At 28.5% G+C, this 25,416-nt stretch overlaps 3 protein-coding genes across 3 annotated transcripts; 2 read left to right on the top strand and 1 right to left on the bottom strand.

Annotated features, from left to right (window-relative positions):
• Window positions 1-5,530: 5,530 nt before the first annotated feature.
• On the top strand, window positions 5,531-10,453 carry LOC103572295 (CBY1-interacting BAR domain-containing protein 1-B). The gene is made up of 7 exons (XM_053739986.1): window positions 5,531-5,625; window positions 5,729-5,830; window positions 5,921-6,049; window positions 6,178-6,355; window positions 8,688-8,912; window positions 10,129-10,287; window positions 10,354-10,453. The coding sequence occupies exons 1-7, from the start codon at window positions 5,594-5,596 to the stop codon at window positions 10,447-10,449; spliced, it is 921 nt and encodes a 306-aa protein (XP_053595961.1). The 5' UTR covers window positions 5,531-5,593; the 3' UTR covers window positions 10,450-10,453.
• An 83-nt stretch (window positions 10,454-10,536) lies between these two features.
• Window positions 10,537-14,360, bottom strand: LOC103572294 (heat shock factor-binding protein 1). The gene is made up of 4 exons (XM_008550824.2): window positions 14,233-14,360; window positions 13,873-14,026; window positions 13,726-13,792; window positions 10,537-11,366 (listed from the first exon to the last, which is right to left on the bottom strand). Exons 2-4 carry the CDS (start codon window positions 13,966-13,968, stop codon window positions 11,278-11,280), a joined length of 252 nt encoding a protein of 83 aa, XP_008549046.1. The 5' UTR covers window positions 13,969-14,026; window positions 14,233-14,360; the 3' UTR covers window positions 10,537-11,277.
• A 2,100-nt stretch (window positions 14,361-16,460) lies between these two features.
• On the top strand, window positions 16,461-24,052 carry LOC103572293 (phospholipase A2 group XV). Its single transcript, XM_008550822.2, has 6 exons — window positions 16,461-16,809; window positions 16,892-17,034; window positions 20,869-21,103; window positions 21,201-21,600; window positions 21,678-21,800; window positions 23,626-24,052. Exons 1-6 carry the CDS (start codon window positions 16,707-16,709, stop codon window positions 23,882-23,884), a joined length of 1,263 nt encoding a protein of 420 aa, XP_008549044.1. The 5' UTR covers window positions 16,461-16,706; the 3' UTR covers window positions 23,885-24,052.
• Window positions 24,053-25,416: the final 1,364 nt, after the last annotated feature.

Here is a 25,416-nt window from a genome sequence, read left to right as displayed (position 1 = left end):
TAAATTTTTAAAGTATTTTATGGCATCTGCCATTTTAATATATTATTTACTGAACTGTTTTAAGCTAATATTGAGAATGGCTGACATTTTTCCGGTTGTAACTATCCGACTTACAGCGAAACCTTACCTACAGTCCATGCATACGTATATCCATAGTTTAGTCTAGTCGAGAAGTTGAAAACCTGCGAACAATAGTTACAGGTCTCCTAAAAATATGGTTGATGACTTAAACGATCTGGAATGGCGTCTAGAAAAAAAAGCGTTTTTTTTGGTTTTTTTCTGGAAAAGAAAATTACAATTGTTATTAACAAAAAACCATTAAAAAAATTAGCCGTCCAGCTTTTGGACAAAATCTCAAAAAGTATAAGTGATAGCTCAAATATTAAAACATTTCTGACAGAGCAGAAAATTTGAGTAAAAAAGTTCTCGATTCCCCGAATCATAGCTCTAAAATTTATCATTTTAATTTAAGGTTGAAAATCGGCTTTTGCGCGACAGTTTCGGCATGAGCGTAGTTTTTACATAATTTTTTTATGCAATTAAATATTAATTAAAAAATTTGAAAAAATTCTGATGTCATTTAGACACTTCAAAGAAGATAATTTCGCGGTGTTAAAAGTTGTATCACCATTTTTCAATTGTTAATTAACATTTTTTTTACGGGTTTGTGTTGTCATAAAAGGCGGTATAAAAGTTTAAATAAAATTAATCTATAAGTTTTTGTTTCTTGGAGCCCTTTTTATAAATACCCTCAACAAGATGACGTTATGAAATGTTATAAAATATTTTTATTTCATTAATTATAAATTTTTGAAGTAACAAAAAAATTAAAAATAATGTATGTTAAACAATTGGTTTTTAAATTTTAAGCTATTACTGATTTCATACTCATGTTAGGCATTATATGATGACTTTTCAAATTTTTCATGTCATTTATTTATAAATTTTTTATAAACAAATGGATTAATTAAATATTCTTGAAAAATTTTCTTTCACCGTATTATTAGCGGCAGAAAATTATGATTTAAAAAAAAATTTTTTTTCTTAAAAACAATATCTTATTGTTTATAATCATTGTTTTCATATTTTGATTGTTTAAATAAATAATTAAGGAATCGTTTTTTTTTCTAAAAGTCATAATTTGCATTTCAAAATATAATGACAAAAAAAAATTGTTTTGTCAACAATTTATTTATTTAACAATTTGTTATAAACAATTTTTTTTTCTTCATTTTAATTTTTCTCTAGAACATAAAAAAATTACAAAAGCAGCAACAATATGGCAAAAATTTTTTTTTGGCCATAAATTAAAGGAACAGAAAAATTTGAGAAATTTTTTAGTAATTTTTGCTAAAAGTAAAAAAAATTAAGTAAAATGTGCATTTGACCGGATCTACCTATGGATACGTATTTTGGTCCGCTAAATCCGAATTCGAGGTCAGTTTAACCCCTACACCCTCGAAATTTCGAGAAAACTTCGAAAAACCGTAAAAATGATGAAAATCGGCAGTTTTAATGATAAAAAAATTTTTTGGAACTAAACTAAGCATGATTTTCATGTATTTCGATCCGCTGAATATGAATCGAAACTTTATTGAGACCACGAGCCGTTTTAAATGTAAAAAAATCACACAAACCCTCCAAAATTCCGAAAAAAGTAATTTTTTTGGTTTTTATTCTCTCGTTTTTTACTTTTGAAGACTTGATTGCTTGTGCCTGTAACCAGGGCACTTCCACGTGATAAGTACTTTACGATGAAGGTATCGGCCCAGTATCGGCGTCTGGTCAGGGTGAGAAAGCAAGCTCGCAGGCGTCGTCATCAAGCGACTGCAGCTCTTCAGAAGTGGGAAACTTGGCTACTGGAGAGTATACTGTTACAAGAAGTAATTCTCATCTGTGTAATAAAAGTCCTGATTCATTTTGTTACATTTGTGGAGAATTCAATTTGGAAAGGAATCGAAGATCGTTATCTGATAAGATCAAACAAATTTATGAAGAATGTTTTGGTCTCCAAATTACTAATTGGATTGAGCATGGGTTCCACATACGATTTGTAGTCGATGTAACATGATGTTAATCCGATGGGAAAAAAACAAGATACAGGACAACTTGAAATTCACAATACCAATGATATGGTCTTCACCAACTGGTTTACAGAATTGTTATTTCTGTATGACAGATACTACCGGGTTCACCTGGAATACAAAAAACAAAATTAAATACGCCAATGTTTCATCAGCTATTGAGCCACAAAAAATAGAAGTTGTCAAGGAAATTAATACGGTTTAAGAAATGGATGTAGAAGAAGACGATACGCTAGTTGAAAAAAGTTCGGAAGAAGAATATTCTAAAGATGAAGAGTTTAGATGTTAAAGCTTTAGTTGATGAATTGAAACCGAACACGTATAAGGACGATGAGCGGAGACTTTTTATCGATTCATCGAAACGAAGTTTTAAACTGTTTTGCTTCATATTAGGAATGAATTTGCGCCGATTCCAATAGTTCATTCGACAAAACTGAAAGAAACTTATGAAAATTTACAGATTGTATTGGGAAAAATAAAATATTCAGAGCATAACTGGAAAATTTGTGGAGATCTCAAAATTGCAACACTTCTTTTTAGGTCAGCAATCGGGATTCGCCAAATATCCTTGCTATTTATGTTTGTTTGATAGCAGAGACCGGAAAAATCACTATGTCAAAAAAGAATGGCCATCAAGATCTGCATTGAATCCAGGTTCCCATAACGTTATACGACCACCCTTAATTCAGCCTTCCAAATATTTGCTGCCACCACTACATATCAAGTTGGGACTCATAAAACAGTACGTGAAAGCTCTGAATAAATATGGTGATTGTTTTGTGTACTTGAGAGGAAAGTTCCCTGCAATAAGTGATGCGAAATTGAAAGATGGAATTTTTGATGGACCCCAAATACGATCTTTATTTCAGGATGCAAATTTTGAAGGAACAATGAACGATACAGAAAAAGCAGCTTGGGTAAGCTTCAAAAATGTTTCACAAAAATTTTGGGGAATAACAGAAGTGAGGATTACAGCACTTTAGTTGACGCATTGCTGGAAAACTACAAAAATTTGGGTTTTTTAATGAATCTCAAATTACACTTTTTAGATTCTCATCTTGACCACTTCCCTGACAATTGTGGAGATTATAGTGAAGAACAGGAAAAACATTTTCACCAAGACATCAGTGAAATGGAGAGTAGATACCAAGGAAATTGGAGTGTTACATGATGGCAGATTTTTGTTGGATGTTAAAAAGAGAAGTACCCGAATAAAATCGTAAACGAAAGAGGAATCCACTACGAAGATCATTTGAGGATAAAAGAGTGCGATACAAACGAAGGAAAGTATAGGATTCGTACAAATTATTTCTTTCTATCTTTTTATGTCTTGTGTTTTTCACAGATTTCAAGTTATTTGATATATCTACGTTATTGAGTATTTATTTTAGGCATTAAATCATGTTCAATCAATTTTTTTTCTGTTATTAATGGCAATTTTTACAATTTTTTCGAATTTTTCCAGCTTTAGAGGGTGAATAGACTGAAAAAATTAAGATGCGTTTAAAATGGCTCGTGGTCTCAATAAAGTTTCGGTTCATGTTCAGCGGATCGCAATACACGAAAATCACGCTTAGTTTAGTTCCAAAACATTTTTTTATCATTAAAACTGTCAATTTTCATAATTTTTACGATTTTTTGAAGTTTTCTCGAAATTTCGAAGGGTGTAGGGGTCAAACTGACCTCGAATTCGGATTCAGCGGACCAAAATACGTACCCGTAAGTAGGTCCGGTCAAATGCACATTCTACTTAATTTTTTTTGTGTGCCGGTGTAATCGTATCGAGATTAAAAAAAAAAAAAAACATTTTCTAGCCTGAAATCTCTAGTTTCGATGCATTTTGATCAAATTTTTTTATAGAGCTACGACTATTGCGCAAACGTGAGAAATACCTTGAGATAAAAATTTTCTAAATTTTTTCTTTTCTTTAAAAGACTCCATGGGCTGTGGAAAACTTTGTCTGCTAAACCAATGCTAATGTCGGTTAGCAAATTCAATCAGCTTTAATTTGCATTTTTTTTGAGATTTGTACAACTTGTCGCTGCGATATCAGCCTTCAAACGAAAAGTGATTCTTTTGGGTTTGATCATCGATATTTCGGGTACTAATGATCGCACTGTAAATTTGAAGGCGGCGTTTAAAACTCGAATAAACTCCCTACAAGATACTTTTATCGTTTTTCGTAAATTTTTTTTTTTAATTTTTAACATCCATTAGAAGTAAGAAGAAAAAAATGCTTTTTTTTTGTTGTTTTTAGTAAATCAACCACTACCTTGTAAATATCGACGAAAAGACTAATGTTGCGAGGTACTTTCTTAATGTACACTAACAACCCTCTAAATTTTTAAATTAATTTATCGAACCGTTTTGCGGGGTCGATTGATCAAAGCTTTGCTTAACAATTTAAGGAACAAGTTTTGTTCATTTAATTGTATAATCATCATCAGCATGACAAAATAATTTTTTTTGTACTTTCTTTCTATTTTTGCGTTGGTTACTCGATAAATGTAAAGAAAAAAGAAAAAAAAGATTTTTTTTTTTATTTATTAAATTTTTATGCCAAGGCACAGGCCAAATGGCAAGGTGAAATCATACAGATGATCTTACAGAAGTAGAAAAAATTTGAAGTGATCAAACAACAATAACACTATCAATTTAAATCAGTCATACAGACAAAAATACAGTAAATAATGAGGGATGTAAAGTTCAACGATGCACTGTTACAAATTCCGTTAATTGAAATTTAGATTTAGTAGATAATCATACAACTTGTTCTTAAAGATCTTAGATCTCAATACTGCCTGATTGAATCAGATCTAAGGGTAATTCTTGCCAAAGACGGATAATTGATACAACAAATGATTGCTCAGATAGTACAGTAGAAAAGTATGGCATTTTTAAATTTATACATTGTTCTTTTTAATAGCTAGTCTTTCAGAACGTCTTGTATCATCATCATCAATGAATAACTCACGTAGATAAAGAGGTTTTCCAAATTCTAATAATTTGTTGAAGTAACACGCTATATAATACACTATTCTTGATTTTACTGATAGTCAACCAAGAGTGCGACGATATAGAGTGATGTATTCATATTTTTTAAGATTGTAAATTAATCTAATGCTGTTATTTACTGCTCGAGGATGCATGGTTTTTCGAAGTGAATCAAACACTTCATCAAAATGGGTCACCAGCTTTCCGACGATTTTAGATAAGGTAGAAGTACCTCGATCTACCCTCCATAACTTGGATTTAAAATAATCCGAATTGAAAAATTGCCCTTTAGTCTATTATGAACATTTCTATTTTACCGGCGAAATTAGTAAATGTTTTGCCGTAAAATATATTTAAAATATAAAGCACACCTGGTAAACAAACACCTGTCGCTAGACAGCTGTCATCCTGCAGCATATGTGAATAAAAAAAAAGTTAGTTTGTATTAAGTGGTCATTTTTTAGGATTGTGAGTTCAAAACTAAGATTGTTTAATGTTAAACAATAACATAAATAATGCTAAAATCAAAATCGCAAAATAGTATTTGGTACAATCTTATCAAAAGCTTAATTTTATATATTTTGTATTCAAAACTTTATCTTTCTACTACAAACACTGTTTTTTTAATTTGTATATTATTCTATTACTAGTGAACAAGAAGCAAGATTCATTCAAGAAAGAATAACAGGAGTAGAAAAACATTTCGCCGAATTATGTACTTCATTCGCAGCTTATACAAGAAAATCTGCAAGGTAAAAGTTTATAATATACTTATAAATTTATTTACATTAATACATTTAAATCTAGTATAATCATTTCGATAAAATTACTCATTATTTTAGGCTTCGAGATAAAAATGACGAGGTTGCCAAAGTGATCCAAACATATGCTGAATCAGAAACTATCAACATATCATTAAGCCATGGGTTATCTAATTTTGCAGCAACTTTATCAGTCATCGGTGATTACAAGTAATATTAGACAACAAGTAGCAACAATTCATCATGACCCTTAGTTTTTCTAATCGTCTACTTTTTTGCTATAAATTCACTCCTCGAACCGTGAAATAGTAGTAAGAACTGTCATTAAAATTTTTCAGGGATGCTGAAGTTCAACGTATTGATTCAAAGATAATCTCAATCTTATCGCAGTATTCAATTATTTGTCGACATGCTCGTGAAGATGTTAAAAACACTTTCTCAGCCCGTGATAAAGAACTTGCTCGAAGAAAACATATTGATAAGCTTCGGCTCAAGGAATCAGGAAAATCACCCACAGTTGTATATTTTATTTCAATAATTTTGTTTTTATTATTTGTATACTACTCCAAAAATTACAGTATCAATATTTTATTCGATAGAATTTTATCACTTATTATGAGAAAATTACGTGGAAAAAAATTTTTCGTAACTAGAAAGTAACGGTAATAAATTTCTTCCTTCATATAAAGATAACAAAACAGTCGATAAGATATAAAATATGGTATTCCTACGGCAAATTTTCCGCAATTCATGATACTTGACAGTGAATTACGGCAAAATACGACAATCTACCATAATGTGGCATTGTTACCGTAAACCGTAGATTTTTTCATTTTAACAGTTTTTACACTGCAATACTTCACTTTGTGTTAAAATACCGCAGGTTTGCCGCAATTTCCTGATAAATTACCTTCCTCGTACTGTGAATTTATTTTTTTTTATTTTACTTTTGCCATAAAATACAGTATTGTACCGTAAACTGCGGTAGTTTATCCTAAATCATGGTAATTACCGAAATTTACCGTAACTCGAATCCACCAGGACGCCTAACAATGGTTTGTAACTGTTACGAAATCGATCTATTAAAGTAAAAAAACTCATTTGTTAAAATGACAAAATTAATTTGTAGACGAATAAAATTTTTTGTAATCATAAGCTAAGATTATTAAGAATAAGAAAACATTCTTAGAATAAACACAAAATTGTTGATACTGTAATTATTAAAAGTAGAGTAGACCTGCTAATCTTGGACACTTTGAGTATATATTTTGGAAACTTTTAGACTTTTTATAACTTGATTTATACAATACACGATAATATCACTAATGTTTTATTATACCCAGGAAAAAAAATTTACATCTGTTCTGATCAAATTAGATCAGCTCAGATCAAATTTGATCATAATTTATACTGAACCCAGATCAGAGTAGATCTGATTTGATCTGTTCAAATCAAACTAGATTTGATCAGATATGACATTTTTCTATGGGGAAAAATAGCCCAGATCAACCTAGATCTAGTCAGATCAAAATAGATCAACATTGATTAAACGATCAATTTATGAAGTAAATATAAATCGATCTAATTGGACCTGTACGGATCAAACCAGATCTGAGCTGATGTAACTGTTTCTAGGGAAAGAAAGTTCAGATCTGCTCTGATCAGATTAGATCGGTACAGATTATAAAGAAATATTTCTTCACATTATATTATAATTATAAGATTAACTAGTTGAATTTTGACACATTTACCTAAATGTTGATAATTGTAAAAAGTCTATCGTAATTAAAATAAATACATTTTCTTGTTTATTCAACTAATTATTCTTTTTTTATAGAAAATATGAACATGATAATAATCTAGTATCAATATTATCTGATATTCATATAGGTATTTCATATACATTGTTACATGACTTTCTTGGGTAAATAAGTATAAAATACTTTAACGAAAAATTCTTTATGTATCTTAAAATGAGATTACTTTCATTATTGTTTATAAAAAAGTGATCGTTTATATTTATGCAAAATATTTCGTATTGATTATAATCATTTTTATTTAACAAAAAAATCAGTCTAATTTATGACAATATTTCATTACTTATACTCATTTTATATTACCGTCGAGATCAATAACTATTGGATATTTTGTTTTATTTAAATTAGTATCTTCTTAATTATATGTTAATTTGTATTGCTTGGAGGAGAGTGATCTTCATTATGAATCTTTATTAAGTTAAATTTCAATTGTATCATTTAAAGGAGAAGATAAAGCTGATTTCATATGGAATATGAAACGTTTACTTTTAATTTGAATGGCTTCAATCCGATATATTTTATATTATTGTGATATATTTAATATTTTTTTAATCAGACATATCAATTTTCATTAGGATAGAGATAAAAAAACAGATCTATTTAGATCTAGCGAATTAAATTAAATTTGATCTAAGCAGATCTAAGAGTGTTTGTTATTTACCTTGATCTGTTCAGATCCAAGCAGATCTATTCTGATCAGAGTAGATCTAATTTGATATAAACAGACCTGGCCAAAATGCAGATCTGTTCAGATCCGAAACATCAGATCTAAGTTAATCTGAATAGATCTAATTTTTTTTTCCCGGGTATATCCAAAAATACTTTTATTATACTTATATTATACTTGTATATTACTATTGTCATAAGAGTAATTTTTGAATTCATCTTATATCAAAGCAAAATATACATAAGTGTCCAGCAAGGCCCTAGTGACCACAATTGGTGTTTCCATATCAATATGTGGCAGTATATAAAAATAATTTATAAATTTATTTAACTTTTACAACCAATTTTTTACCCAAAATCTGTAGTCGCAAGCTGACTTGAAATCAATGACAGCTACAGTTCAAGTATTAAAAGTTGTCAAAGGCTTGGAAGAACAGATAGATTCTTTTGAGAAACGCAAACTGCACGATCTCAAAACATTATTACTCGATTTTGTCATGATTGAGTTAAGTTTTCACACGAAAGCTGTTGAACTTTTCACTAAAGCTTATCAAGATATTGCCGAGATAGATGTATTTAAAGACTTAGAGGTGAGTCCCAGTAATAAATTATTAAAAATTCAATTACTTCTACAGTACAATTGAGCGTTGATTGTGCTCTCTGGCGGATCCGAATCACAGTAATTTACTACATTCTGCCACAATTTACGAAAATTCACAGTAATAATTGGTAATTTACTTTATTTTACAGTGAATTCCGGTCAAATACGGCATTTTTACCGTAAGTGTCATAGGTTTTTTTTTAACCCTTAGTGGTCACACGGGGTGACTAGTTACCTCAGGCTCAGAAACTATCTTAGTACATGTTTACGGTAAAAATACCGTAGTTTTGTTGTGAACTACCTACGTTGACCGTAAAATGCCGGATCTTAGCGTAATTTTTATGAATACCGTAAATTACGGTGATTACCTTAATTAGGATCCGCCAGTGCTGTTCTAAATTAAAAATTTTTCACCTCTTTACCGAGACTGTCTTATCAGCTTATAGAAAACTTAATCAACACATAATGAAAATAACATGCTATTACAAAGAAGAGATCGTTTTTAACGAATTTAATCTAATTTTAGACCAATTTACTTTGATATTTTTACTAAAATGTCAAATTTCATTTTTAATTTTTTCAAGCATCGGTTCGTCTATTAGAATGTTTGTTAATATTAAGTATTAATATTAAGACGATATCAAAAGATACACTAAATGCAGTTTTTCACTTTTATTTTTAAATTATCTTAAAATAAAACCCGATTATCATTACTGAAATTCTTCTGATTATTATAATTAAATCAATCAACATAATTAATGATATTTTAAGTCAATAATTAAATTAAATTTCAATTCCGAAAATCTTAATGTCAAAGATATCTGGCTGAAATTTGGTAAGGATTTTTCTTATTATATAAAATAACTTTTGAGCCCATAAGACGTTAAAAAAAATATTTGTTTTTTTTTTTTTTTTTTGGCACACCCTAGTGTGCATGTATGAACGTGTAAAGGTTTGAAAACGTCGAGATTTGATAAAAACTCGATTTTCGAAAATCGGACCGAAACCGATAACTTCCCTTTTTCTGAAAATTTTCAATTTTCATAGAGGAAAGTTAAAAAAAAACACTGGTTGTAAAAGATTTAGCATACATATTATTTATAAGGCATTATACATTAAACTATTTAAAAAAATGCATCAATTTTTAGCTTTCATAAATATAATTTCACAGCTTTCCTCTATAAAATTAATTTTGATGCTTTTAGAAATTTCGAGAGATGTTAAATGTCCCTGAAACTTTCTCACGATTTGATACTGTCACAAGAACATCTTTCCGTCAATCGTATTCTCTCAATAATTTACCAAATCATTTGTCATCATCACCAGTGCAGTTGAAAAACTTGAGTCGTACAACAGAATCATTGGTATTTAAATAAAAAAAAAAAAATTAATTCAATTATTGAAAAATTAATGTTAAAATTATTTTGCAGGATTCTTTGAAAACAGCTGTCACTAATTCTTCAGAATTAGTTCAAGTTGATGAATACGATGAGAGCTCCAATACCACAGGTGAAACTATCCATTGACGATACTGTGACATCGAAATCCAAATCAGTATTTAGATATTAGATTGCCACTATTCATTTTGTTGTGAAAGGAAATAAAAGAAACTATAAAATGAATCCAATGTATTGCTTTGTAATTGATTTCACAGTATTATTCATTGTAACAAAATCATTTAATGGTATGAATAATTATAACTTATGTAATATTATTTTGAAAAATGGAAAGAATCATATACATATTTGACGTATACAGAAATCAAAATTGATCTGATGTTGATTGCATTTCAATAATGTGTTGTGAATACTAATAAAGTATTATTAAATATCTTGATATGGAAATTTATGAAGCGATAGGCGTACACAAAAAAAAATCGTGATACTAAAAAATATCAATACTCTTGAAACAGTTTCAACAGTTTAGTGTACCACAGTGATATAAATTTTGTATTATTTTTCATGTATGTTTGCATTGACTACTGATTGTAAATAATACAGTTAAGTTGTATACTGAACTTTCTTTTCAGATGAATTATTTTACATTTATTTTAAATTTAAGAGAGTATTTTTTAGAAATTCAATGAACAATAAATAAATACCATTTTATTTTTTCGTTTTATATAAAAGAAAATCAAAATATAAGTTATAAATTATATCTGTATTCATAGATTTTCTCTATTGCATACTGTATAATAGGTATATAGTGAGTGTCATGTAAAATTTATTTTGTATATAATTTATATCAGTAGTAAATGCTAATTTAGTATCACTCTATTTATAATCAGCACTGATACAAAATTTATATCAAGTGGTAATAATTTAGTATCACGTTTTTCTGTGTCATGGATTCATTTATTTATCAGCACCCTCAACTCCAGCTTGTGTCATCAGATCTGCAATATTTTTTTCAAGGTCATCTATTCTACTTCCCATTTCATCTAGTAACCTTTATTAAGGAGTTCATAAAGTGTTTTATAATTTCTATAAAAAAAAAAAAAAAAAAAAAAAAAAAAAATACTTTTATAAACCCGATCAATACTATTAGTCTCTGATTTCAACTGACTAATGCGTTTTTATAACTTTTACAAAAAATAAGTTTGTGAATCTAAATGTATTAGAATATGACGTATCAAAGTATTTTATAATTTATTATAAATTTGAATTAAGTGATTTTCAAAATTGTGCTGAACCTACCATTTTTACTTTAAGCAGGACCACTAGTATGATCGCCTGAAAAAAGATGATTTTTGGGAATTTTTTTAAAGAAAACTACCGCATGGAATGTTTTAATGTTTAAAGGATAAGATTGTAGATATATAATGAATACAAGATAAATTTTTAGACGGAAAAATTCAAAATTCAGCGAGTGATTCACAATCTCTCAACGCTCTGAAAAGAAGTCCCCCCACTGCTGCAGTGATGGCGACCTTCGCAGTAGACGAAAAAAAAAAAAACCAAAAAGTTTATTAAACTAGAAGGTATTTCTCATACCATGAATTATATTGACTCAGAAAAAAATCTTGGATACCCTCCGTACTCCGGAACCTAGTCAATCCACCCACGGATGTTACTGGTGACACTTAAAAAATTTCAACAATGACTTGGATTGACTAGGTTCCGGAGCACGGAGAGTGTCCAAGATTTTTTTCTGAGTCAATATAAGTGTAATAGACCCTCCATAATTTTTTGGCGGTGAACAAAAGTGTAAGAGTATTTTTTACGGATTTTAAAATTTGAAACCTTGATTTGTGCGGGTGGGACTTGGCCTCCGGTATCCAGAGGGATTTTTTTTTTTAATCTTTACAACATCCGGCATCTTATTGTATTGTCAGGAATGTTTTATTCTGCTTTCAAGGAATTTGAAAATTCGTTGGCATCTAACGTTGGGAACTTCAGGTTTATGCAAAATATTTATCTCTCAAATTGTCTTATTATATTGTACGTTTACTTAAAAATTGGAATTTCCGCCGAGGAGACCAAAAAAACATTTTTTTTTTATTTGTGTTTTTAAAATTGGCGCCACATAACAGCTATCTCTGGCAGCGTTGCCAAAACGTCTATCCTCTATATCGCCTCTACTTATTAACCACTAAAATAATTTTTTCAACTTCATTTTTCTTATTAATTTTAACCATAACAGTAAATTTTAAATGTATAATTTGATTCTACGCTTATTGAACTTTCTTATATCAGTTTTTGAGAGTTTAAAGTTGGAAAGCTGACAGCGAAAAAAGTTAATATTGCTAGGGGCATAGTGTTTTTGTCATAAGAGCCCATGTATAAGGATTTAAAAAACCCGATTTTTAATTATTTTTTTCTCAATAACTATACGGTAAATCCTCAAATAATTTTAATAGTAGATGTATGGTACATTTCTCTTCAAAATTATAGAATTTCGAATCATAAAGTTGGAATTTTCGATAACCATTAGAATTGACTGATTGTTCAGATGAGCTCAGGATATAATTTCGTAGGAAATTCAACGCTCTACAAAAAAAAACCTCTTATCATTTTTTGATAAATCCATCTGTCCAAAGTAATTGGAGCTTGAAATCAAATTTATACAAAATTTCGAGATCTTTTTACTTTTCTAACGAAACTATCAGACTTATCACAAAATGTCATAGAATCTTTTTTGTAGATAATTTTATTTCTTACAAATTATCTTTAATAGTTTTTTTTTAAATTACGCAGTGTTTTTTAGGTAGTTTCATTTTAATGTCAAGATTTTGAAATCGATCAGAACACTATTTTTTTAGGAGTTCGACATTAAAATGAAAATAACTAGAAAACACTGCGGAATGTTAAAAAACTTTATCTTAAATAATTTGTAAGGAATAAAATTGTCTACAAAAAAGATTCTATGACATTTTGTGATAAGTCTGATAGTTTCGCCAGAAAAGTAAAAAAATTTCGAAATTTTACATAAATTTGACTTCAAGCTCCGATAACTTTGGACAAATAGATTTATCATAAAATGATAAGAGACATTATTTGGTGGTTCTCCATATAAGAGTTTGAATAATTGAAAACAATGGTTTCTCGAACTAAGAAAACAGAGTGACTGAAACTAAGAAACTCATTTAAAAAAAAAAAAATGTTATCGGTCCTAATTAATTTCTTTTTCTGTACCTAAGATAATATCCTATTTCAAGTGTAAGATAATTTAAAACAATATCAAAATCGTTCTGAAATCAAAAACTAAATTAAAACTAAATATATAAAATCTTTCACGAAGAAAAAAAAATAATTATCGTCAAAAAGTTCATCAATATTTAAATTAATATAAAAAAAGGATATTTCTTCCAATAATTTGATCAGACATTGATTGAAACTTATCTTGCATTCCTTGAAGGAGACTTTGAACCTGCAAAAAATAATGAATTAAATAAAAAATAATAATAAATAGCTTAGATTAATAAATAAATGATATATTTATTTGCTTACGAATTGTGTTAATTCTTGCATATTTTTAGGATCAGCATTAGTGGCCATAGAAAAATTTTCAGCATTATCAGATTTTTCTTGCTCAATATCCGCCATTCTAATGTTTCACTTCACAATTTTTGTGAACAACTATCACACAATATTACTTTTGTATCTATATCAGAATACAACAAATTTATATTGTTTATGACATTCGACCGGCGCATGCGAAATTTTCGATCAGCTCACACAATGTGTTTATACAGATATTAACCTCAAAGCCTAGTGTTGGTTTCTTTCAGTGTTTACTTGCATTCAAGATATTCTCTATGTATATGTAAGGAATATTGTGTAATGTGTGTATGTCATGAAAGAACTTACATATTATAGCAAGAGATTGAAGGATTACATAGATAGGGAGATTTCTCTGTGACGTACAGTTTTAGCAGATATTAGTGACAACTTGAGGGAGGCACCATCAATTGATCTAACAATCACGTAAACACCCAGTAGCTATATATATATATATATATATATATATATATATATATTAGGGTGGTCTGTTTAGAACGACAATTTTTTTTTCACTCCCACTTCAAAATATTGTTGTAAACATTCAAAGTTTCCGCTCTTATGTTTACAGTCGAAGCTCTCTAAAGTTGCCCTCCCTAAAGTTGACAGGATACGCTCTCTAAAGTTGCTTGGATTTTCTCCCACTTTTCTTTTTACTAGACGAATCAGAATTAAAGATTCTGGCGCGCGATTCAAACATCTATAAATGATTGAATACATATTCTCCCAGGTAGTACACTTGCCTTTGTGACATCTATATCAGTTTTTAGGCTACTGTTTGACTTGTCAATAAGGTATCAATATGTTGACAAAACGATCAAAAATTTATGTCACCGAAAAAATAACTACTTAAAAGACTTAAAACAAGTGACGACAAAAAGTAAATTACAAATAGTGGTAAAAAAGTCATTTAAACGACTTTTTAATTGACATGAGACAGGAAAAACAACACAAATTTTTTCTGTCTCCGGAACCAACATTTGCATGTCTTTTCATATGAAAAAAAAATGATTTTGAGACAAAAAAAAAATTTGTCTTGTCCTTTTAAAAGACATCTTAAAGTTGACTCTGTGCTACTTGGGCTGCTATGCGAGATAGTTAACCTTGAAATACAATTTTTGTTTCATTAATAAAACTATCCGAGCAGCTTATAAATAATTTACAAAAGTATTTTCGAGATGTAATAAATTTTATTAGTTTATTTTTTCAAATTTCTGCTAGGTAATTAAAAAAAATTTTTTCATCATTGCAAATAATAGTTCAATCAATGTTTCAAATTAGTGATTAATGTGCTAATCTATTATTTATTATTAATTATTATTTATTTATTAATATTAGAATATTAAAAATAATTTTAAAATCACGATTTACACCATTATCTTTTCTCCCTCTATTATAATATTTTGAAAAGATGTTCTGCGCATGCGCAAATCCAAATATTGAGGTAGAGGAGGAATAATTACGGTAGGGCAAAATCCCAAACTTTCTATGGGACGACTATAAAGTTGCTTTTTCCCCTTCTCATCAAAACAAACCAAGTTAGATATACATTGAGGCTAACCTTAAATCGTGATTTTTAAATTATTTTTAATATTCTAATATTAATAAATATATAACAAATAATAGATAAGCGCATTAATCTCTAATTTGAAACATTGATTGAACTATTATTTGCTATGACAAAAAACTTTTTTTTAATTACCGAGCAGAAATTTGAAAAAATAAACTAATATAATTTATTATATCTCGAAAATACTTTTGCTAATAATTTATAAGTTGCTCGGATAGTTTTGTTAATGATAAAAAAAAATTGTATTTCTAAGTTAACTATCTCGCATAACAGAATATGTATTTAATCAATTATAGATGTTTGAATCGCGCGTCAGAATCTTGAATTCTGATTCGTCTAGTAAAAAGAAAAGTGGCAGAAAATCCAAGCAACTTTAAAGAGCGTATCCTGTCAACTTTGGGGAGGGCAACTTTAGAGAGATTCGACTGCATTTATAAAATTAATAAAATCCCTACCTCACATGAAGGAAGAACTTGAGCCACTTAATTAAGAGGTCTTTTTTCGTAGAAAATCAAATTTCCTAAAAAGTCGTTATCTGCATTTTGACTGTAAATTTTGTTATTTAGTTAATATCAACTAAAAACCCAAATTATTCTTAAAAAAATAAATTTCAGAACCAATACAGGAAAAAAAATTAGAATCTCAGTAAAATTACTTAAGTTATTTTTAAAGAGTATTAAATTACCTACAAAATGCCGCAAACGGTGATCCGATAACTTGAAATGCGACTGAGTTATAGAGAATTAAACAAAAAATCATAAAACTTTCCTATGTATTTTAAATGGAAAAACTTCAAAATCAAATGTAAAGAACTTGAAATTTAAATTAAGGACTGAAACTTGCAGGGAATTTCTTTTTTAATGTCTATAATAATGTCTACAATATATATATATATATATATATATATATATATATATATATATATATATATATATATGTGTGTGTGTGTGTGTGCGTGTGTGTGTATATATAAATATAACCTCTGCCATGGGGGACATTGAGATTGAGACATTTGACACTAAGTCAGCTGATTATGTCAATCATTGGGAGATATTTATGTTTAAAATTACGGAAATGGCAAAAGTATCATAAATAAATATTTTCGGAATGTATAAAATTTTAATTGGTAAATAAAATTCCAGTAAAATCAATACCAATGAATACTCAATTATCTACGTAAAAACGCAAATAACTTTGTAAAGACTGTGTGACAATGAAACTCGTTATAATAATTATAACTATTGTTTTTTTGTATATTATCAATGATGTTAAGACTTGGCGACCTGAAGTAACAGAACGATCACCAGTCATTTTAGGTGAGCTTCTTATATTTGATTAATGAATTATTATAATATTCTTAAGTACAACTAATATAAAAATAAACAAACTTTTAAATAGTTCCTGGAGATGGTGGAAGTCAACTGGAAGCAAAACTTAATAAAACTGCTGTTCCTCATTATCTCTGTGAAAAAGTTTCCTCGGATTATTTTAATATTTGGTTAAATCTTGAACTTCTTGTTCCAATCATAATTGATTGCTTTGTAAGTTTATAAACTAATACTCTTTTCATATTTAATCTTCCTTTAAAATTGAGAATTGTAAATAAAATTCAACTTAAATTAATATTGAACTTGAAATATTTTTAATATTTCTTATACCAGTATTAGGGTGGCCCAAAAAATCCGACTATTAGTTTTTCTCAGGTTTCTTATGAAAATTTGTTGGTTCACGATGTTTTAAAAAGCCTCTTTAAAAATTAGCTCCGATAAAAAATTTTCAAGAGGTCGCTTACGAATTTTGAAACTATCAAAAATGATCAAAATTCGAATTCTTTACTTCTAAATTTTTTCTTTGTCGTGGCAGCAATATTTTATATTTACAAAATCATGTCTATGCTGAAAATTTCAGCCCAAAGTTTAAATTTTTAAACGGCACTCAAGAATTTTTAATATTAACTGATAATATGTGACTAATACTTTGAATTAGTTTTTGTATTTTTTTATAACTCAATTATTGTCATTTCGCTAAAATATAACTTTTGCATAACAAAAAATATACAGGACAGTTTTAAACAATAAAATTTAGTAAGTTTTGAATAAGCGAAAAAACCGAAGAATTAAATTAAAAAATAAAAAAGTATGTAAAAAACTTATTATTTCTATTTCTCGGATTGTATTTTCATTCATTGTCATGCAAATTGATTGTGGAAAAATCGAGAAGCTTTATTTTTAATATTCGTGGGTCGCTCGAAAACGTTCAAAATACAGCACTCGGAAACATTCGAAATTCTTGAGCGAGGTTTAAATATTCAAATTTCGGGCTTAAATTTTCAGCGTGGTCATGATTTCACAAATATAAACTATTGCTGCCACGAGAAAGAAAAAAATTTAAAATAAAAAATTAAAATTTTGATCATTTCTGATATTTTCAAAATTTGTAAGCGACCTCTTGAAATTTTTTTGTCGAGCTGATTTTTGGAGAGGCTTTTTAAAACATCGTAAACCAACTAATTTTCATAAGAGACTCGAAATTAAAAAATATTCGTTTTGGGCCACCCTAACCAGTATAGTGACAAAAATACAATATTCAGAATAAAATTCATTTTTTTAATTCACAGTAAAAAATAATGTGTACCTGTATTATAAAAAACGGTCCACGTTAAATTTTTTATATTGATTATTTTGTGTTAAATCACCACAATTCACCGTGTTACTTGAAAATTTCCAATCGATCAATTATTTAACGCTAAAAGTGTTACTTAATCCAAAAATTTAAGTTATTGACATTATTGAGTGTTACTTTAAAATTAACATAAAATTTGTTTTGAAAAGTCAATTGATTTACTATTTACAACTGGTATTCAATATTATGTGATTTTTTCTTAATTCGACTCTAATAAAAACATTGTTTATTACCAAAAAATAGATGAATGTTAAATAATAATTGTTGTCACTATGGATAACATCAAAATTATTTATAAACTAGCTGCGAAAACCCGCTTCGCTGGTTTTTTTGGTAGTGTACTTATTTATGTATTTAATTTTTTGGACAGTTCTGAAAATTTCGAAAACGATTTGATAAGTTCTAAAATATTTGAATGTCGAATATCACTTAAAATTAATTCTTATCGTCCTTGAATATTTCCCGATTGGGTTGTTCAGATCATATTCGTGTAAATAACAACTTTTAAATATATTTTAGAAATTTTCATAATGTTTCGAAATTTTTAAAACAATCCAGAGCGTTCGACACTGATAAAATAATTTTGAACTAATTTGAAGCATTTACACAGATATCAGAATTTTACAGAATATTATCGAATTTCCAGAATAATCCAAAACATTTTAAACAAATTAGAATCATTTTTATGAAACTTAAATAAGTGAGTACTATTTGGAACTTTCCAAATGGTTTTCGAAATTTTTGGAACAATCCAGGAACATTCAAAACCGATTGGAATAATTTTTATGACATTCAAATAACTCAGTATAATTTAGAGGTTTCCATGTGATTTTCGGAATTTTCCGGGAATCTTCCAAAGAATCCTGAACATTCTCGACTGGTTAAAATGATTTTAAAAATTAAAAAATATTTTAGAATTTTCCAAATCATTTTAGACATTTATAAAATAATCCAGAACACTTAAGACATATTCGAATCATTTTTTATTGATTTAAATCAACTGAGCGCGATTTGGAACATTCCGAATGTAACTCGACATTTTTAGAACAATCTAGAACATTCTGGACTGATTTGAATAATTTTTGAATGGTGTTAAAAATTCAAACAATATTTCAAAGCTTTCCAGATCAATCTCAAAATTTTTGGAACATTCTAGATCAATAAGAATCATTTTTAATAATCTTAAGTATTTGTGGATATATTATAGAACTTAAGAAATCATTCTTGAAATTTTGAAAACATTCTAAAACATTCTAGGGCAATCTGCCCTTATTAGAAAATACGATTTGTGACGATTAAAAATTTAAACATCATTAATCGTCATAATCATCAAGTTTTTCGCATTTAATCGTCTCTAATCGTCAAAAGACGATTTATTATTTAACGACTAAAGACGATTCATGACGATTCGAAATGACTAGAAATTTAATCGTCATTAATCCTCTTTAATCATCAATTGATGATTTGTGACGATTTAAAATGATTAAAAACAGTTTTAATCTTCATTAATCATATTCTAGAAAGGTTTTTAACATTGTCACTCGACAAAGGCACTCAATGTCATTCAGCACAATCTCTACACTGTAAAAAAAGATTCCTGACGTCAAACCAGATTCGTTTGGCTCAAGTACTCCGAGCGTTTGGATACAGCCAGACTCATCAAGCGCATGAGTTTATGTTAGCTATACAATGTGTGAATAAAAGATATAAGTATCCCATCACACATTTTTATCACCCACATCCACCCACTGTTACCAAACTCCCTTATTTGCAAGTGCAGGCCAAGGGCTATTTACCACTGCAACCATGAGTGGGTGTTGTTTATTATTTTCACGATTTATCCCCAATCTTCTGCTTTCAATTTGTTTTCAGAGAAATGAGAGTGAAAATAGAAAATAATCAAAATAAAATAAATTTTAAAATCTCATAAACCTTAACGATCAAAATCGGTTCATCCGTTCAAGAGTTATAAATATTTACATACGTACGTACACACATACACTCAGACATCTTCGTGAAATTAGTCAGGATAGCTTCTTAGAACCTCAAAACGTCAAAATCTAATGGAAATTCGGTTTTCGAAAATTGGATTGAAACCAATAACTTCCTGAATTTTCGAAAATTTTCAATTTTCTTAGCGGGAAGTTGAAAAATATTTGAATAGTTTAATAATCAGGTAACAAAAAAGCCCCGAAGCATATTTGTCATAACATTATTTGCTTATGAGATATAAGCATTGTAAAAAATAGTAAATGCTAATTTTTATATATAAATGCGTGCAGTTAGAGAACTATAACAGTTAAACGTTAGGTTTGAAATTTAGAAGAAAGCTTCACTCATACTGTATAAAAACTGATATAGAGCTGAAATTTTAGAATTTTTTTTTTTATTAGTAACTTTTGTGATGTATTTAATTAAAATGAAAAATAATTTTTTTTTTCTGACACAGTCTAATACCTATGGTACAAAAATAAAATGTAAAAGTTAACATTTTTTTTGTGGCGTTACTGACATTAAAAAAGTGTTGAATACACTTCGTATTACCCGAATACTTAGTCTGTGGTAATAAGGAACGCAAATAATGTGTGGACCGTTTCTAACATACATAATGAAAAAAATTGTTTAATACACTAATATGTATTTAAATGCTTACTAAGATTTGTCATATTTACTATGAATTTTTTTTTGTATAGATTGATAATATGAAATTGATATATCATAATGATACTCGAACTACAACTAATACCGATGGTGTATCTGTAAGAGTACCAGGATGGGGAGATTCATTTACAGTAGAATATTTAGATTCTAGTAAAGCATCTCCAGGATATTATTTTAAAAATATTGGTAATATGTTAGTTGACGAATTGGGGTATGTAAGAAATTTTTCACTCCGTGGAGCACCATATGATTTTAGAAAAGCACCAAGTAAGTTAAGTATTAATTATTGAGATTTTAACTGATAAAAAATTGTGAATTTATAGTTTGAATTTTTTTTTTATTTATCAATAAATCTTTTAAACAGATGAGAATGAAGAGTTTTTCATCAAGTTAAAGCAACTTGTCGAAGAAACATATATCATTAATAATAAAGTACCAATAACTTTAATTGCTCACAGTATGGGTGGACCAATGACTTTACTATTTCTTCAAAAACAATCTCAAAAGTGGAAAGATCAGTACATAAAGACATTAATATCTCTCGGAGCTGTATGGGGAGGATCTGTTAAAGCACTAAAGGTTTTTGCAGTGGGAGATAATTTGGGTGCATACGTTCTTAGAGAGAGTATTTTGAAAGATCAGCAAATAACGAGTCCAAGTCTAGGATGGCTACTTCCCTCAAAGATTTTTTGGAAAGAGACTGAAGTGTTGGTGCAAACACAGATCAAAAATTATACACTGCTTGATTTACAGCAATTTTTTTTGTAATTAATGTTAAACAATGTTTTTTTATGTTTTTCAATTTTGGTTATTTTTAGCATCATATTTTTATTGATTTTAGGGACATTAATGTGCCAAATGGATGGGAATTTCGAAAAGATACTGAAAAATTTCAAACCGATTTCACAGCTCCTGGCGTAGAAGTCCATTGTTTACATGGAATAAACATCGGCACAGTCGAAAGGTAATTGAAAAAACAAAAAACAATTATTTTATCACTGACCATATAACAATCTTGTTCAAGGCTTGAGCATGCCTGCTCTCAAAATTGATAGGTGTGTTGATTCTTACTTGAGTAGTGTACTAAGTAAATATTTCGTGTTTAAGATCGCTGCGATCGCCCCTATTACTTAGTACACTACTTAAATAAGAGTCAACAGCAGTAGCATAAAAAATTTCAATCAGGTATTGATAACAAATAATTAAATCATTAGATATATGAAAACTTATTTCAAACAAAGCAATTTTCGGGATGTTAGAAAATTTATAACTCAGATCCAAGCTCGATACCAAAGTTGAAATTTTTAGGGCTTTTCAGGGATATAACAAAGCAACTTTGAAGCAAATCGAAGTTCCAAAAAAAAGTAGTAGCTATCTGAAATTAGCGATTTTTGAAAAATTGATCGGGTTTAAACGGCCGTATATAAATGAAATCGAAGCAAATAAGGGAAATTACCGTAAATATCAACAGAATACACCTGCAGAAAAAATATCAGCTGGTATTTATTCTTCTACTCTGAAAACTGTAAATTTTAGAGAATCAACTGAACTAAAGAATTCCAAAATCTGATCAGCTTTACAGTTTATTAAAACGCGTCGCCACCTCGACCATTAAAATCGGGTCATTTGTCTCAGAGATATCGCGGGAGAAAGCAACGCTAAGAAAAGCCAGTTATTTGCGAATATCTTTAAAACACCTGAAGTAAACAATTCCAAAATCTAATCATCTTTAGAATTTAATATAACGCGTCAATTGGCACCTTGACCATCAAAATCGTGTCATTTATAACTTTCTGCTAAGAAAATTGAAAATTTTCGAAAATTCGGGAAGTTATTGGTTTCGGTCCGATTTTCGAAAACCGAATTTTTATCAAATCATGACGTTTTAAGGTTCTAAGAAGATATCCTGACTAATTTCTCGACAATGTCCGAGTGTATGTGTGTACGTACGTATGTACATATGTAAATACTGGTATCTTTTGAACGGATGAACCGATTTGATCTTTAAGATGTCATTCGACGCGGCTTGTTAATATCTAGAAGCTGTGAAAAATTGAGCTTGATCGAAATCGAAAACGAAAAAATTAAAAAAAAAACTTTTTTTTTGGTTTTTTTGGAATATCTCAAAAACGACTAGATACATTAATTTCAAAATATGATCCGCTTTAGAACTCAATAAAACGCGTCGATTGCCACTTTAAACGTCTTAATTAGTCAATTCGTTCAAGAGATATCGTTGGAGAAAAAAATGGTAAAAAATATTTATTTCGAAAACAACGGGATACAAAAGTATTTTCGACCTTGAAGAAAAAAATTCGCATATTTAAGAATATTTAGGAATCTTAGTTTAACTTTGGATATAATAGATGAAGGAAGGATATCGTTGGTTTTTTTTAACCTCTAATTGTCCCAAAAAAAAAACGCTAAAGATTTCAAAGCGCTGGGCTTTTTCTTTCTTAGTGTTCTGATGCTTTGAATTTATATTTTTCCCCAAAAATCGCATTATGAGCAATTCTTCGGTTTTCACTCATCTCTTCAATTTCAAAAAGTTTTTTTTTCTAACGACAAACCTTATTTCTTATGTTTTTTTAATAATCTTCATCGTTTAATAGTTATTTAAGCTCTTTGAAAGAAAACTTTCACAAAACAACTTGAAATTCGCTCTAATAATATCAAATATTCTTTATAATTCGAGCGCAAATATCTCTAGAAATGATTGTAGTGAAATGTGAAAGTTAAAATTAATCAATGAAACGAATCATTAATTTTTTTTTGTTTATATTTAATAGATTATACTACAAGCCTGGTGTATCAATAGATACATATCCTCAATTAATTCTCGGGGATGGTGATGGAACTGTTAATTTAAGAAGTTTAAACGGTTGTCTTTACTGGCGAAATAAACAAAAACAAAGAATTTATCATCAACCATTTTCAGGAGTAGATCATATGGAAATATTAAGGAATCAACATGTTTTAGATTATGTTAGAACAACATTGAGTACGAGTCAGCAATACAATCCCAGGTTTAAAAAATTGATCAATTAAATCATTTGAAATTTTAGCAATTTTTAATTACTTTTCTTACATCTACTACTAAGGATATTACTTTTTAGTCTTTTAATCATTTTAAATACTCATATAATTAAAATTCTTCCTCTAAAATTAAAACAAATATGAGTTTAATTCAACAATTAAATATCAGGGATAAAAAGAGCTCCAAGTTTATTTTTTTTATTTTAGTGAATTTAAAAAACTCCAGATTAAATTTACGTCGATCAATTAAATATATTGTTCTAGATTAATTTCGATAACTAATTAAATCGAAAACTTTTATTCTTATTTTATTATACCTGGTAATGATAGTAATTAAATATAATTTGTAGTACTATTTATAACTAAATTTTATTTTATAATTCGTTATTTTTTTTATTATAATTGTAATATAAAATGTAGCTATATAACTATCAGAATATTTTAATTAAATATCTATTGATATAAATTCTTAAAAAATGCAAAGAAGAGTCCTCAGATGCTTTTAGTATTACGCATTTGTATACATATTAGACTGGGCCAAAAAATCGACTATTTTTTTTTTCTTTCGATACTGTGAAAATATTATTCCTGATGACCAAAAAAAATTATTGTGCAAGTTTGAATCCTTAATATTGATATTAAGAGGTGTATCGTTACGACTATTCGTTTTTTGACAGGAATTTCATTTTTTACCCAAAACTCGTAAATCATCTATCTGAAAAATTTGAGCAAAGTATATTCTCAAAGGAAATTAAACTCCTTACAAAAAATCTCTCTTAGTAAATTGACATAAAACAAAGTGTTTCCTTGTAACCGTGTCTTAAATATTGATTTGTTTTTTAAATTCTTTGTTTCTATTTTGGATTTTTGTAACTACTAGAAATATTAAAATTTTTTCTAGTCAAGATTCATATTTTTGAAGGAAATTTAATGCTCTACGAAAAAGGTCTCTTAACATTTTTTGCTAAATTCACTTCTTCAAAAGTTATTCAGGTTATATCAGTCGTTTTGACTCAACTTCGACCTTGAATAACTTTTGAAGGAGTGAATTTAGCAAAAAATGTTAAGAGACCTTTTAAGTAGAGCATTATATTTCCTTCAAAAATATGAATCTTGACTAGAAAAAATTTTAATATTTCTAGTAGTTACAAAAATCCAAAATAGAAACAAAGAATTTAAAAAACAAATCAATATTTAAGGCACGGTTACAAGGAAACGGCTCGTTTTACGTCAATTTACTAAGAGAGATTTTTTGTAAGGAGTTTAATTTCCTTTGAGAATATACTTTGCTCAAATTTTTCAGATAGATGATTTACGAGTTTTGGGTAAAAAATGAAATTCCTGTCAAAAAACGAATAGTCGTAACGATACACCTCTTAATATCAATATTAAGGATTCAAACTTGCACAATAATTTTTTTTGGTCATCAGGAATAATATTTTCACAGTATCGAAAGAAAAAAAAAATAGTCGATTTTTTGGCCCAGTCTAGTATATACTATTATAAATTTTTTATAAAATCAAGTCTAAATATCAGCATACTCA

The sequence above is a fragment of the Microplitis demolitor genome, chromosome 6 (genome assembly GCF_026212275.2).
Source record: "Microplitis demolitor isolate Queensland-Clemson2020A chromosome 6, iyMicDemo2.1a, whole genome shotgun sequence".
Lineage (NCBI taxonomy): Eukaryota > Metazoa > Arthropoda > Insecta > Hymenoptera > Braconidae > Microplitis > Microplitis demolitor.
Note: the sequence above shows the minus strand (reverse complement) of the source record. Positions and strands in the feature narration are given on the sequence as shown.

Bases quoted from the DNA above. Each gene is read 5' to 3' on its own strand.
- LOC103572293 (XM_008550822.2), top strand. From the start codon at position 16,707: ATGAAACTCGTTATAATAATTATAACTATTGTTTTTTTGTATATTATC. The intron at 17,035-20,868 runs GTAAGTTTATAA...TTTTTTGTATAG, and splicing joins CAATCATAATTGATTGCTTT to ATTGATAATATGAAATTGAT. The intron at 21,801-23,625 runs GTAATTGAAAAA...TATATTTAATAG, and splicing joins AACATCGGCACAGTCGAAAG to ATTATACTACAAGCCTGGTG.
- LOC103572294 (XM_008550824.2), bottom strand. From the start codon at position 13,968: ATGGCGGATATTGAGCAAGAAAAATCTGATAATGCTGAAAATTTTTCT. The intron at 13,793-13,872 runs GTAAGCAAATAA...TATTTTTTGCAG, and splicing joins TGCAAGAATTAACACAATTC to GTTCAAAGTCTCCTTCAAGG. The intron at 11,367-13,725 runs ATATCCTTTTTT...AATAAAGGTTAC, and splicing joins TGATCAAATTATTGGAAGAA to TAGATGAAATGGGAAGTAGA.
- LOC103572295 (XM_053739986.1), top strand. From the start codon at position 5,594: ATGCTAAAATCAAAATCGCAAAATAGTATTTG. The intron at 5,626-5,728 runs GTACAATCTTAT...TTCTATTACTAG, and splicing joins AAATCGCAAAATAGTATTTG to TGAACAAGAAGCAAGATTCA. The intron at 10,288-10,353 runs GTATTTAAATAA...ATTATTTTGCAG, and splicing joins GTCGTACAACAGAATCATTG to GATTCTTTGAAAACAGCTGT.